General features: G+C 36.8%; 1 protein-coding gene and 1 long non-coding RNA gene across 4 annotated transcripts; one reads left to right on the top strand and one right to left on the bottom strand.

Moving 5' to 3' along the window:
• Positions 1-1002: 1002 nt before the first annotated feature.
• Positions 1003-5435, bottom strand: kcna6a (potassium voltage-gated channel, shaker-related, subfamily, member 6 a). Of its 3 annotated transcripts, XR_008183393.1 has the most exons (3): positions 3758-5424; positions 2549-2626; positions 1003-2235 (listed from the first exon to the last, which is right to left on the bottom strand). XR_008183393.1 is itself a non-coding variant. In XM_052596890.1 (2 exons), the coding sequence occupies exon 1, from the start codon at positions 5208-5210 to the stop codon at positions 3783-3785; it is 1428 nt and encodes a 475-aa protein (XP_052452850.1). In that variant the 5' UTR covers positions 5211-5435; the 3' UTR covers positions 1003-2626; positions 3758-3782. The 3 variants fall into 3 exon arrangements, 1 of the variants encoding a protein (XP_052452850.1); XR_008183392.1 differs by having other exon boundaries at positions 2549-5424; XM_052596890.1 differs by having other exon boundaries at positions 1003-2626; positions 3758-5435.
• Positions 5428-10506, top strand: LOC128013723 (uncharacterized). Its single transcript, XR_008183394.1, has 3 exons — positions 5428-6038; positions 9797-9856; positions 9936-10506. It is a non-coding gene; the product is annotated as an uncharacterized LOC128013723 (long non-coding RNA).
• The last annotated feature ends 2859 nt before the right edge of the window (positions 10507-13365 follow it).

The raw sequence follows: 13365 nt of genomic DNA, 5'->3' as shown, positions 1-13365 counted from the left end.
CCTTGATTAAATGAACATCATTTTTTTAATGTTTGTGGAAGGTGACGTTTCCTCCAATTCACCAGTAGGTGGCGCACAAACACCATCAAACCGATGCAAACACCGATGCGACCTTGTGACTTAGTTCAGAAAGGGGAAGCTTGAATAAAAAAATACCTAAAATAAATATGAGCTATGTATAAGATGACATATGAATTTATATTAATTGCTAGCTAGTCTACATACTGCAGTAAACATATCAAGTTGATTTGAGTACTAATTGGTTTTAGACAAATCCTAAATTTGTCCATCAGCCAAACAGAGTACAAGCATTACAGTGTTCATTATGAGGCTCAGCAGCTGGAGTGAGTGAGCTCTTAACTGCTAAATAGCATGAATAAGAAATGGGCAGCCCTTTTCTCCCTTCACTTTTTACAATTCAGTGACTTCCCTTCAGTACATATATACTTTTCAGTAAACAGTGATTTGTTCAATCAACATGAATGCATCAGTAGTCATTAATCAGAGCTGTCTTAAGTGTAGATCCCAACTGTTATACATTATTAATGGAGTAATTGTTCAGTTTTGTAAGTGTTCCATTGTTCTGTTTAAACTGACCATTACCATATTACTTTATCTTGATTTTTGGAAACATAACATAATTGCATGACTCAACATAAAAAAGTACATTCACTAAGCACAATTTAGTTACATTTCAAGTGTGTCTTAAGCTCTAATGCAGGACATCCAATGAGCTTGAGATATGTCCGGTCAGCATTATTATTCCAGGTAACATGCAACAATGCTACACCAGATCATGCATCATCAGCATGTTAGTATTTTTGTAATAAATAATGACAAAAAACATCTTTCACAGGGAAAAGATATTCCGCAAAAAGCTATTTCACAAAACACAAAATTCACAGGACTTTTGTTCACTCAGTCATTTATTATTAGTCTGCGGTTCACAATGTAAAGTTTACTTTAAAACTTAATTGATCAAGAGAAATGATGCAAACAACGTTTGATTATGAATGTGACAAAATATTTATTTATCAAAAATAAGTTAACAATTGATACCTCATTAACATGTAACAAAAATAGCTTGTCCACTTGGTCTGCAGCTGTCATGTGGGCAGGGTAACTGGCCAAGATGTTAAGGTAACAGGTATACAGTGTCAGACCATACAATTACATTTTATCCTGAGAAAAGTCAAAATATGCAAAGAACATCTCTTGCATGTTTAAAGCACACAGATTACACAAGGCAGAGATTGAGATATTTTAAAGAACAATAGGCTATCTCACAAGGCAAAGACATGAAAGCTTAAATAAAGCTTAGCATTTTATAAATAATATGTCAATAATTTCTAGATTACAAATATATTACAATAGGCTATTCATTACTACAAAGATAATAAAAATATAATGTTCAGTAGCGGCCTGTGAGGATTTTTTGAGAGGCTGATTTGTAAATTAATAGGCTACTAATCGATGAACCAAATATTTAGCCTATTTATATATTTACGGACAATTGTGTTAAAGCTACGTACACAAATGATACATTCGATATAAACATAGCATTGATAATAGCGTTATAATCGCAATAATAAATCAACGGGGGGAATAATTTGCATATATACACATATCCTGACCAGGATTCTCTGTGAAATCTAATGAAGAGCATTCAAATTTGGCGCAGAATTATGTTAAAGCTATTCATATCAGAACAAATGGCACTGATGTGGAAACTAGGAAAAACATAAATAAACAGATCACCACCATTCACCATGGATTTAACATAGTAAAACTACAAGAACAACTTGTGGCAGATATTGTCTAATGTTTTCTAGTGTTATTAAATGCTTTACACAACTTTTGATAACAGTGATAAAAGTTCATTTCATCTGGATCTCAACTACCCAGACAGCGCAAGTACATCTGTGAGACGTCTGCTAATGATCTGGGAAACATCTGCTGTGTAATCTTGACAAATGCAGTTTTACATGCATTCTAATAAATGTCTATTTGACATCTGACAGGAGACGTCTTAGAGACATGTTGCAGATGAGAAAACACTCAAAAAAATAATACATCTTGCATATATAAATGCAGACATCAATTAGACATCTCTGAAATGTACATGTGTGAACTAGAATGAGTTATTTACTGTCAGGTGCTGGTGCCACCTTCTGTAGAACTTAACGGCACTGGTGCTGGTGTCTTCAAATGTTAGTCTGGAGCCCTACAATGGTTCTTGAAGTGAGAAAAGTCATAACAATGTTAGAAGAATGTTGTCTGTGGTATATTTTCACTGCAAAACAATAAGAAACGGTGCAAATATCACTGCAAATTTTGAGAAAAGCTGCAGCAAAATCAGTCAATTTAGGCCACAAAAATCTGAAAAACGTCCCAAGAAATCCTGGAGGGACTGCTTCCGCGTAATATTATAAATATCATATGGATTATACACATTAATGGGTACATTGAAAAAGTGAATTATATCAGTTAGTCTGTTTGTTCCTTTCACCTCTTTCTCTGACAGACCGCTACTGACAAAAATACACACATTTTGCTTGTTTATGCAGGTGATATGAACTTCTGTCTTCTTTAAAGAGAAGAAATGTCGTCATACAGCTTCTGCTTCCTGCAATTAGAAGTAAGATCAATGTGCTGTCAGAAAATGAGACATGCAGCTATCATTAAATGTGACATTTTTGTTTTAAAAAGAGTTTACTGCTAGGCTCAGGTGTAATGTAGCCTCTGTAAAGAACCCTAATGTGGGCGATTGATATGTTGGTCCTAAATTTGCTATTAAAATAAAACTCTTCTCTATACTTTATTCATGGTTGTAGCAATAAGCCTATAAGATATTTGACTATCTAGGTCATTAATAAAAATCCAATGGATTTCTGTTGAAAATAAAATATTTAATTTATTATTTTAATTTGACAGCTGCTGAAGTGTAGGCTTAGGTTCTGTCCCAAATTACATATTATGCACTTATATCATGCACTTTGTACTCAGAATTCCAGTGTATGATTTGTGTAGGGTCATAAGGTTATTTTAACACCAAACATTGGAGTCTGATAGCCCTCTGTTATGTAAGGAAAGCTGTGACAGTTGACTGCACAAATTGTACATCACAGCCAAGGGCAAAACTCTTGGAATCATTTTTGTGAATTTAAATTGGAGAAGTCTTCTGCATAACATTTGTCCTGCTAATCCGTTAGATTTGGAATATTCTGATATTGATGAGCCATGTTCATTTTGTGGTTTAGTAGAAGAAACAGCTAGGCCTACTTAGCTACTTATTTAATTGTAACTTACTTATTTAATTGTAATTAATTAGTTCTCAATACACACACACACACATACAATATTTTATATACATAAACCCAGGTACAAAAAAATTAAGTGTCAAACATTCAAATTCGGTGCATCAAGTGCAAGTAGCACTTGACGTCATGAACACACTACTCCCACTATTTACGTAGCCTACTACAAAATGGAACAGAACAGTGCATAAGTTGGAAAACTGGGGCGCGCCTTTTAATGTTAGTAAACATTCTGAGATGACGTAAGGCTCAAAGTGCGTCTTGCTTTCAATCTACTGGCCGTTTGTGGTTGCCAAGCAACGTAGAAGCTTGGAGCACTAATTTAGAATTAAACTGTGACATATCTACACCAGCTCTGAATTAGCTCCATCCACACAAACTCTTCTGTAACTCTAGGAACAAGAAGCCCTAAGTATTTAGACAGCAAGACTAATACTCACACAGATGCGCGCGCTTTTGGTGCTCTTATACATCTGTGAGTTTGCCTGTATATTCCTCTGATGGATTGAAATTTAACACGCTTATTGAATTCCACTCGTCGTCATCTGAGTGCTCTGATATCACTAGAGAGGGTTTACTGTCGCTTTTATTTTGGTCGCACAGGACAGGCAACGGGCGAGCGCAAGTTACGTGCGTGTATTCCACTTGCTCCTCCTCGCTGTGCTCTCGGTGATAGAAGTAATTAAAGTTCGACACGATTACTGGTACAGGCAGGGCGATTGAAAGAACTCCTGCAATGGCACACATCGATCCAATAATTTTGCCTCCTATCGTCACTGGGTACATGTCACCATACCCCACAGTGGTCATGGTAACAACCGCCCACCAGAACGCGTCTGGGATACTAGTAAAAGACGATTCCGGGTCATCCACCTCGGCGAAGTACACCGCACTGGAGAACAATATAATGCCGATGATAAGGAAAAAGATCAGCAGTCCAAGCTCTCGCATACTCGCTCGTAGGGTCTGCCCGAGGATTTGGAGACCCTTGGAGTGCCGTGAGAGTTTGAAAATCCTGAAGACGCGCACCAAGCGGATGACCCTCAGAATGGCGAGAGACGTGGTCTGCTGTGAGTTCGACTCCACTTCGCTGAGATCTAAACCCAAAGTAATGAAATATGGAAGAATGGCTACGATATCTATGATGTTCATGATGTCTTTGAAGAAGGCGGGCTTGCTCGGGCATGCAAGAAACCTCACAAACAGTTCGAAGGAAAACCAAACGACGCAGATGGTCTCCAACAAGAAGAACGGGTCCGTGAACGTACTAGATCTTTTCCCAGCAGTCGTTCCGTTCGGCGCAAGGTGGTTGTTGAACACACGATCATCCTCTCTAAATTCCGGCAAGGTTTCTAAACAGAAGATAACGATGGATATCAGGATGATCATCACGGATACTATAGCGATCATCCTGGCTGGACCGGAGCTGTCGGGGTACTCGAACAGCAGCCAGATTTGACGCTTAAACCCACTGGGCGGAACGGGACGCTCCTCTTCTTTTAACAAACCCTCGTCCTCTCGGAAACGATCGATGACGTCATCGCCGATTTCGTAAAATTTGATTTCGTCCATAAAGATCTCAACCGGCACGTTGATGGGTCTCCGAAGCCTCCCGCCGGACTGATAGTAATACAGGATGGCATCAAAACTGGGTCGGTTCCTGTCGAAGAAGAACTCGTTCCTGAGCGGGTCGTAGAACCGCATCCTTTTAACCGGGTCTCCCAGTAACGTGTTCGGATATCTGGCGAGGGTTTTGAGTTGAGTTTCGAAACGCAGACCTGAAATGTTGATGGTGACTAGTTTGCAGCACTCCTGGTCAGGGGGCTCCACTTCACAGACGTCCTGGAAGAGGACGGCGTGGTCCACACTCTCATCGTGGTTCTCTCGGGACATCTTTGCCCCTCGAGAGTGTTGTCTGTTGTGTCTCCACGACTTTCCGCCACTCCACCAGTTTTTTGGATCTGATAGCTCCAGCCTGACGGAGGTAGAGCCCTAAATTAACCTCTAACAGCTACTAAGCTACCTTCTAAAAGTTTAACAACTTTTTAAACTAGTTTATTGGTGTAATGCAATAGAAGTCATTCTGACAACATGCTCAGCCGAGAGCTCAAACAGATATAGTACCACACAGACTGCTTAAGACAGCAGAGGGTGGGCTGACTTTGATTGGCACACCGAAGCAATGCGCGCGCGTCGGGTGTTTGTGGCACGAAGTTAGAACCTGTAATTTAAAGATTTAAGAACTAGACGTTTTTTATTTATTTTTATTTATTAGATGTTTTTTATTATAAATAAATAGCTTACATAAGATAGCCTGTATAAAATAAATGTTTGTGAAAACTTTTATTGTTGCCGCTTTTTCGGAAATGATCCATTTGCTCATAATTACGATAACTTTTCAAGTCTTTTGTGAATTCAGAAATGCTTCCAAACATCCCAAAACTCTCGCGGTGCTGCTCCAGACAGGACCTCTTGAACTGCCTCTTGAACTTGAAAATGCTGGCGTTTCTGACACATGAGCATCCCACAGGGCGACTGCTTGAGAAGAGTCATTAGCGGGCGTTACATCGGCCGACTTTACAACTAACACCATGAGGGCCCGAGCAGAAATGTGATGATGCCTCAGGTTCACTGGTGCTGACTGATATGGAGAAAGAGAAAGAGAGAATCCCCACACCTCTGACACCTGTGTGCTGAAAGTTGTCTGGATCACCTGGCTCCGTAATGATTCTCTTTTGCTTGCTTGTTTGTTTATTTATTTATTATACACCAGTGTGCTCTGATTTTTTTATCTATTTATTTTATTTTCATCAGCCAGTCAGGGACCTTGACATAAGGGATTCTCATTAACATCATTAACAACTTGTCAAAATAATGACAGGGCCCATTTTGACAAGTGTAAGGGCTTGTTCGTACACCAAGGGATAACGACAACTAGGCTATAAAGCTTTAATAATGGTTTTAATTCTATGAGAATAGGTAACAGTTATAACAATAACGACAGAGGAAAAATATAGTTTGAATCACTTACTGAATGATTGCAGATGATGAACGACAAAAACACTGACAGCCAATCAGAATCCACATGACTTTAAAGGGATATTCCACCCCAAAATGAAAATTTTGTCATCAATCACTTACCCCCATGCCATTCCAAATCCGTAAAATCTTTGTTCGTCTTCGGAACACAATTTAAGATATTTTGGACGAAAACCAGGAGGCTTGTGAATGTGCCATAGACTGCCAAGTAAGTTACACTGACAAGGTCCAGAAAAGTATGAAAAGCTTTGTAAGAATAGTCCATCTGCCATCAGTGGTTCGACTGTAATGTTATGAAGCATTGAGAATACTTTTTGTATGCAAATAAAACAAAAATAAAGACTTTATTCAATGATTTGTCTCCTCTATGTCTGTATGTAGCACCATTTTGGAGAATATGAGTTGGACGCAGGCAGCGTACACTTCTGTGACAGCCGTGCCACAAGGATGTGCTGTTTTCTTTCAAATCACATAAATACACACAGAAAACATATACTTGTGGCGCAGCTGCCTGCGTCCAACTCATATTTTTCTGGATCTTGACAGTGTAACTTACTTGGGACAGAAACAAGCCTCCTGGCTTTCATCCAAAACATGTTAAAATGTGTTCTGAAGACGAACGACGCTTTTACGGGTTTGGAACGACATGGGAGCAAGTGCTTAATGACAAAGTTTCATTTTGGGCTGGAGTAACCCTTTAAAGAGCCGGCATCGCACACTTATAATAAACAGAACGTTATGCTGTGTTGGTGCACACGCTAGTTATATGCATCGTCAATGCTGAGTGTAATGCATTACTAAATAATGAATTACTGTAATTTATGTGAAAACATAAAGGGATTACTCTAATTCTGTAATTTAGTTATAGTTAGGCTACTTCTGATGTAATATACATATATGTATACATAGAAGAACAATTCTCTGTAAAACAGTGGATTTAATATTTAAAATTCAACACCTAATGATACAAATGTATCTTTTGTAAGTTACCTTATAATTTCAAATAATATAATTTAAAGAATAATTTATTTAGTTTTATATTATATATTTGAAATAATTAAAAAAGCAGTTTCATGTCTATCCTTGGTCAAGATTGATAGGATTTGGCATTAAGTAATCCAATATATTTTAGAGAAAGTATTTGGTACAGTAATCTAATTACACTGTTAAGGTTGTAATTAGTTGCTAGTGATTAATTATTTTTTATACTATATATTATAGTAACTTACCCAACATTGGTAAGCTTTTTTGGTTTGAATGGAACTTAACTTATATGCTGGCTAATACTGACACCAAAAAGTTTCATTAGACTTGCAACTTATGTCAACAACAAAATATACAGTAAGTGTTAACTACAATTATATGGTTAGATGTACTTTATGATTTCATGTAGAATTATATTTTTCCATCTTTCAGCAATTCTGTGAGACATAGCTTACATCGTTGGATACTAATTGTAACTTGCTTAGTAGCTCTGTCTTTTTTATTAATGAAGTTTACAACACTGTTGCTTTCCGATATTAAAAATAACTCGATATAAACAGACATGATAAATCACTAAGGCACTTCCAAGCAATCAGTAACAGCAGACGGAGTCTTGGAGATGGACCCGATAAACAGGCAAATCCCTCGAGCCAGGGCAGAAAAGGCCAGGGATTCCCATGAGGGGAAAATGCTGACAGTAAGCAATATGCCACCTTAATAAATGGCACCAGCGCTGGCCATGTGAGTGAAGGATGGCCCAATGGGATGAGATATCATCCGTTCACACCCAAACGTCAGCATGGAATTCCTGTAATGTTCAAATGCCGTCAGGCTCCCAGAAGAATCTGGGCTCACGTTCCACCTCGTGTGTGACCGTGTAATGGTACATGCATGGCATTGAACATGTTTTCAGCTATGACAACCCTTAGGCCCTCAAATTTCAAAGATCTTAATATGGAGCAGAGACCTGTGGCACTGATAATCTTCAATGAAAGTTACTTTCTGCTTCTGTGCAGTTGTGTATATAATATTATAAGAATCTTTCCCGTGGCTAAATAAAGCTCTGATGAGTTTACCCGCTTGCATCTCTGTTCACTTTATCAGCTCATATTACAAACTCATGTCTAACCGGCAGCTTAATACTTTCACCATCCCCTGTGTGTGATAGTACCTTAAAAACCCTTGTGTGTGTAATAGTGGGACAAATTCGTACTCAATTACGTACTAAGTATGTTTTGGCATGCACAGTTGATTTGCATGTGAGGTCATCATTCTTAAAGGGATTGTTTAGCCTAAAATTATATAGTTTACTCAGCCATTGTGTGAATGTCCCGGCCGCCTTTTTTCCTGGACAGCAAAAGTGAATGAGAATTGAGCTATCAAGTTCCAAATATAACAAATAAGTAGTACTGGTATTGTAAAATGAAACTAAAACGTTGAAATAAAGTTGCAATAAAAAATATGAGATGAATATGAGATGAAAAACTTAAATGGGACACATTGGAAGTACTAAAATGTCTGAGACTAAAATTGATTAATCACGATTAATTGTATCCAAAATGAAAGTTTGTGTTTACATGATATGTGTACTGTGACACATGCATTTAAGAAATTATAAAATGTATGCATTATATATATATATATATATATATATACATAGTATACAAACATAATGTAAACATTTGAAAACTTTTATTTTGAATGCAATTAATTGATTTGACAGCCCTAAAAGAAATATAAAAAAAACCTAACCAATACAAATTACTAAAGTCTACAGAATTACAGAAATGTGAACTAACTAATATTAATTTAAAATACTACTAAATGCTTTAACAGTACACTATATATATATATATATATATATATATATATATATATATATATATATATATATAATATAGTATTAATAAATTAATAATAATAGTAATATATGATAATTTAGTATAGATAAGCACAATTGAAGTCATAGTGTCTAGTTATATGTCATAGTTATATGGCTAATGTGTTATAGCTAATATAGCAATGGCCTCTGAGCCAGAGGTGACACAGGCTGATATATGGGTGACGGGTGATGATAGCTTCAGGTGACAGAAGGAAGACTGCTGAGAGATTTTCCTTTAAATGATCAGCCTTTTAAACATTTTATCCCCAGTAAACATATTCTAACACGACCTAAATGGACCACAAGATTGTCTGAAGCAACTTCTAATTACTAGGGTGAAAAACTTTTTTGTGGAAACAAACTAAGAAGCACCTGCTACTGGAGCTCAGCAGGTTCATAGTGTGAGACAGTGCTAAGTTGCTGCTGACTTCAACACCTTTAGCTGCCGCAGATCAAGGCTTCCTCCATAGAAAGTGAATACGACTGAAAGGCACTGCGCCAGTTGTTGGGGTTTGATGGTCACCGGTTTTAGCAGGGTGTCAGTTGAATTTGATGAGCTTGTTTTTGCTGATAGGCGACCATGGCATGAAGCAAGGGGGTGAAACCTGAGAGTGGAGATCCGAAAGGTTGGAAGGTATCTTCTGCATGCTCTGTTCCTCTTGACTCTTTCCGGATTATGATTACAGTCCTTGATTAAGACTTGCCCTTTTTAGTCATAGACACCGTGACGAGCCACGGTCGGATCTGCTGGAAGGAAGCCTTGAAGTGTGTCCTGCTCAACATGAAAGCATTGGTTTTGGCTGTGAATGAACATCAAAGCAAATCTTCTTGAAGGTCATTTTAATGGATCCTTACGTTCCTATCAATTCTGAGCCAAAAGCTTAATTTTGAAGCTAAATTTGGATTTTAAAGCATTTTTGTAACAAAAATTTGTATTTTTCTTTTCTTTACCTGTACAAAAACATGATTCTTAAAGGAACATTCAGTTATTTTTATGTTGCACTATGCTGTCATCTTGGGTTTATAGTGGCACCTAGTGGTTTGGATGAAGCATTATGCAAAAATGTTAAAAAATGTATACATTTTAAGTGTCATTACAATTTTTTTTTTACCTGCTTTAATTATGTGAATGCTCTGTGCAAAATTATTTGAAACGGAACACAGGTAAATATCATTCCTCTACAATTCTTAAATTGGAACGCCCATAAATCATGTAGTATCTGTAATAAACTGATACTGTAGCTGGTATGTTGACGTTCGCAATACAAGTGAACATTGTGTGCATCATGTCTCAATCGTCTCAGTACTCAGGATTGGGAGACACAGATGTTTTACCCACAGATGCAGCTGAAATTGTATCTAGCCCCATGAGTATCCCTCTGGACTGCCAGGAACTACAGTATTAATAGCCCTCCAGCACTTTCTGAAAAACTGTATGGGGAAAAAAGCATGCCCTGGTACATGCAATTTGTCATTAGTATGCATTCAAATAAATTAACAGTAGGTTTTAAAAAAGATGTATGATGTATAAAATATCAATCTAAAAGTGGAGTGCTCCTTTGGCCGATTCATGCATTTATAAAAGTTCTTTTAGACTTTGCTTAGATTGATGATCAATAGCAATCTGCAATCTTTATTTAAAAATTGTGGTCACATTAGCAAATTTTTACAGGCAAAAAAGTCCAACTTTCAATAGTGTAGCAATGTATAAAGCATAGTTCACAAATATGTCTCTTCCAATTCAAGCAGTCAATACTGCAATTTCATGAACCAGTTGTAAAATCTGAACCAGTTGCAAAATCTGCAAGAGCAGAAATTTCTGATAGTATGGATTCCTATGAAGTGTCGTGGAGTTACTAGTTACATGTAATAAAATTAGGCTGTAATCAGTTAAATATGTGTAGTTAAATTAGTTAATTCTACAATTTTCACACACACACAAACTTAATTTATTTCTTTAATAAACTGCAGTGGCTGCTTGCTTATGCATGCTTATTTGATAACTGTTTTATTTCTTTTTTGATATTATGTAAATGCATTATCTTTAAAGATTTTCACACAGTTCTTTTCCAAGGCCTTCCTATCACTGCTATATAAAACAGTAAAAACAGTATCAGTGCTATTAACCTATGGAAGCATATGGGTAGAAAAATCCCCCTTGTATTGTGATTTGTAAAATGGCTTTATTTGCTTTATTTAATGCTTTATTTATTCATATTTACATTTTCCCATACATATGTGCAATGTTTAGTGCAAAATTCAAATGAAAATCCAATTATAGAATTTAGATTTGCCATTTCTTACACTAGTTTTAAATGGCAAATGTAAATTATATAATTTTCATTTTGCACTAAAATGTTGCACACATGTATGGGAAAATTTACATTTAAATACAGAAATACTTAGCCATTTTACATACTGCATTGTCATTTTGCATATAAATTAAAAAAAATGAATTTTGCTACTTATATGCTTCCATATTAATCTACTTCGTTATGATTTTATATCATACAGAAGAACTGTACAGTTAACCCTGCTCAGTTTTAAAAGTTTGAAAATGATTAACAGTTCAAAACATTACACATTAAGAAAATTAAAAGTAATCAGTTGCATTACTTTACTAAAGTAACTGAAATAGTTACACTTTTTTTAATAAAGTAACTTCAAAGTAACCCTTCAGAACACTGTTCCTATTGTAACAAATGGATTTCAACAAGTGAAAATTTGCTGAACATTAAATGTTACCACACCTTAAGTGCTTCAGTTGCTTTTTAGTTGCTTTATCATTACAAAAAAAGTTACATACTTGGACCAAAGCATATTTACAGATATCAAGGTCTAATTCTTTGTTTCACCTGTTTTTGCCCACCCAAATTGAACTGCAGGCATTAGTGCAATGATAAACATACAGGTGATCTTATTTTCCTGATTAATTTAAAGGGGGGGTTAAATGCCCATTTTCACTCAATCTCCTGTTAATCTTGAGTACCTATAGAGTAGTACTGCATCCTTCATATCTCCAAAAAGTCTTTAGTTTTATTATATTTATAAGAGAAAAATAGTCTGTGACAATTTTTTTCGGAAAAACACGAGCAGCTGGAGGCGTGACGTGTGGGCGGAGCTAAAGAATCACGAGCGCCAGTAGGCTTTTGCGTTGAGAGCGTTTTGAAGTTGTGACATTACCGTGAGGAAAAAAAACATCCAAAACAAACCATGGCTAACAGTCAGATTCAGCGTATATTTATGATCCAGAATCAGATCCCGAGGCTGAAACTGAACGAGAGCAGCAGCAGCAACGACTACAGCAGGACGTCTCTATGTGGTATGTGATGTGTTGATGTGCTTACGCACTGATAGTTAAGTTAACAACACAGAGATATTTTAAGCAGTTTTACTCACCGCATGCGGTTCCAACACACGATCGTGACCCTTTTTCGTTGGGACTGCATTATCTTTAAGAAATAAACGATACGCAAATCCGTCGTCAAACTGGGCCTTGTTTGTAAAACAAGCATCTTCGAAATGCAGGGAACAAACAAAAACACTTGCACAACTCCGTTGATGATCTGTAAAAATAAACTCCATCCACTGGTCCCTTGATGTTTTTTTTTTTTGGTAATCTGTGCAGGATTGTCTTGCCCTGGCAACCAAAAACACACTCCTTTTGTGACATTTCGCGACGCTCTCGCTCTGATCAGTGAAAGTCAGTGCTCTGCTCTATGGGAGCGTGCGCTCTTCTGGGAGAAGTGTCCTTAGGACCCATATAAGGAAATTCCGCTCCATCTAACGTCACACAGACCCATACTCGAAAAAAACTTTCCGAAACTTGTGACAAACCGGAAGGAGTATTTTTGGAACAGAAATACTCCTTCAAACGTACAACTTAATTTATGAAACTTTGTCCATGTTTAGCACGGGAATCCAACTCTTTAACAGTGTAAAAAACTCAGTATGCATGAAATAGCATTTCACCCCCCCTTTAAGGAATTGAGAAAAAAAAATTTGTATTGTAAAAATTTGAGGACCCTTCCAATATATTTATACTTCCTCTATACTATACTACTACATGTGATCCAAGTCGTTTTATATTATCTATCTGAATAATTTACTTCAATCTCTATCTTCCTTATAAACATTAGAAGC

The sequence above is a fragment of the Carassius gibelio genome, chromosome B25 (genome assembly GCF_023724105.1).
Source record: "Carassius gibelio isolate Cgi1373 ecotype wild population from Czech Republic chromosome B25, carGib1.2-hapl.c, whole genome shotgun sequence".
NCBI classification, from domain to species: domain Eukaryota; kingdom Metazoa; phylum Chordata; class Actinopteri; order Cypriniformes; family Cyprinidae; genus Carassius; species Carassius gibelio.
This window is presented reverse-complemented; position numbering and strand designations above follow the sequence as displayed.

What these genes read in the sequence shown, in the direction of transcription:
- kcna6a (XM_052596890.1), bottom strand. Translation starts at nt 5,210, where the DNA reads ATGTCCCGAGAGAACCACGATGAGAGTGTGGACCACGCCGTCCTCTTC.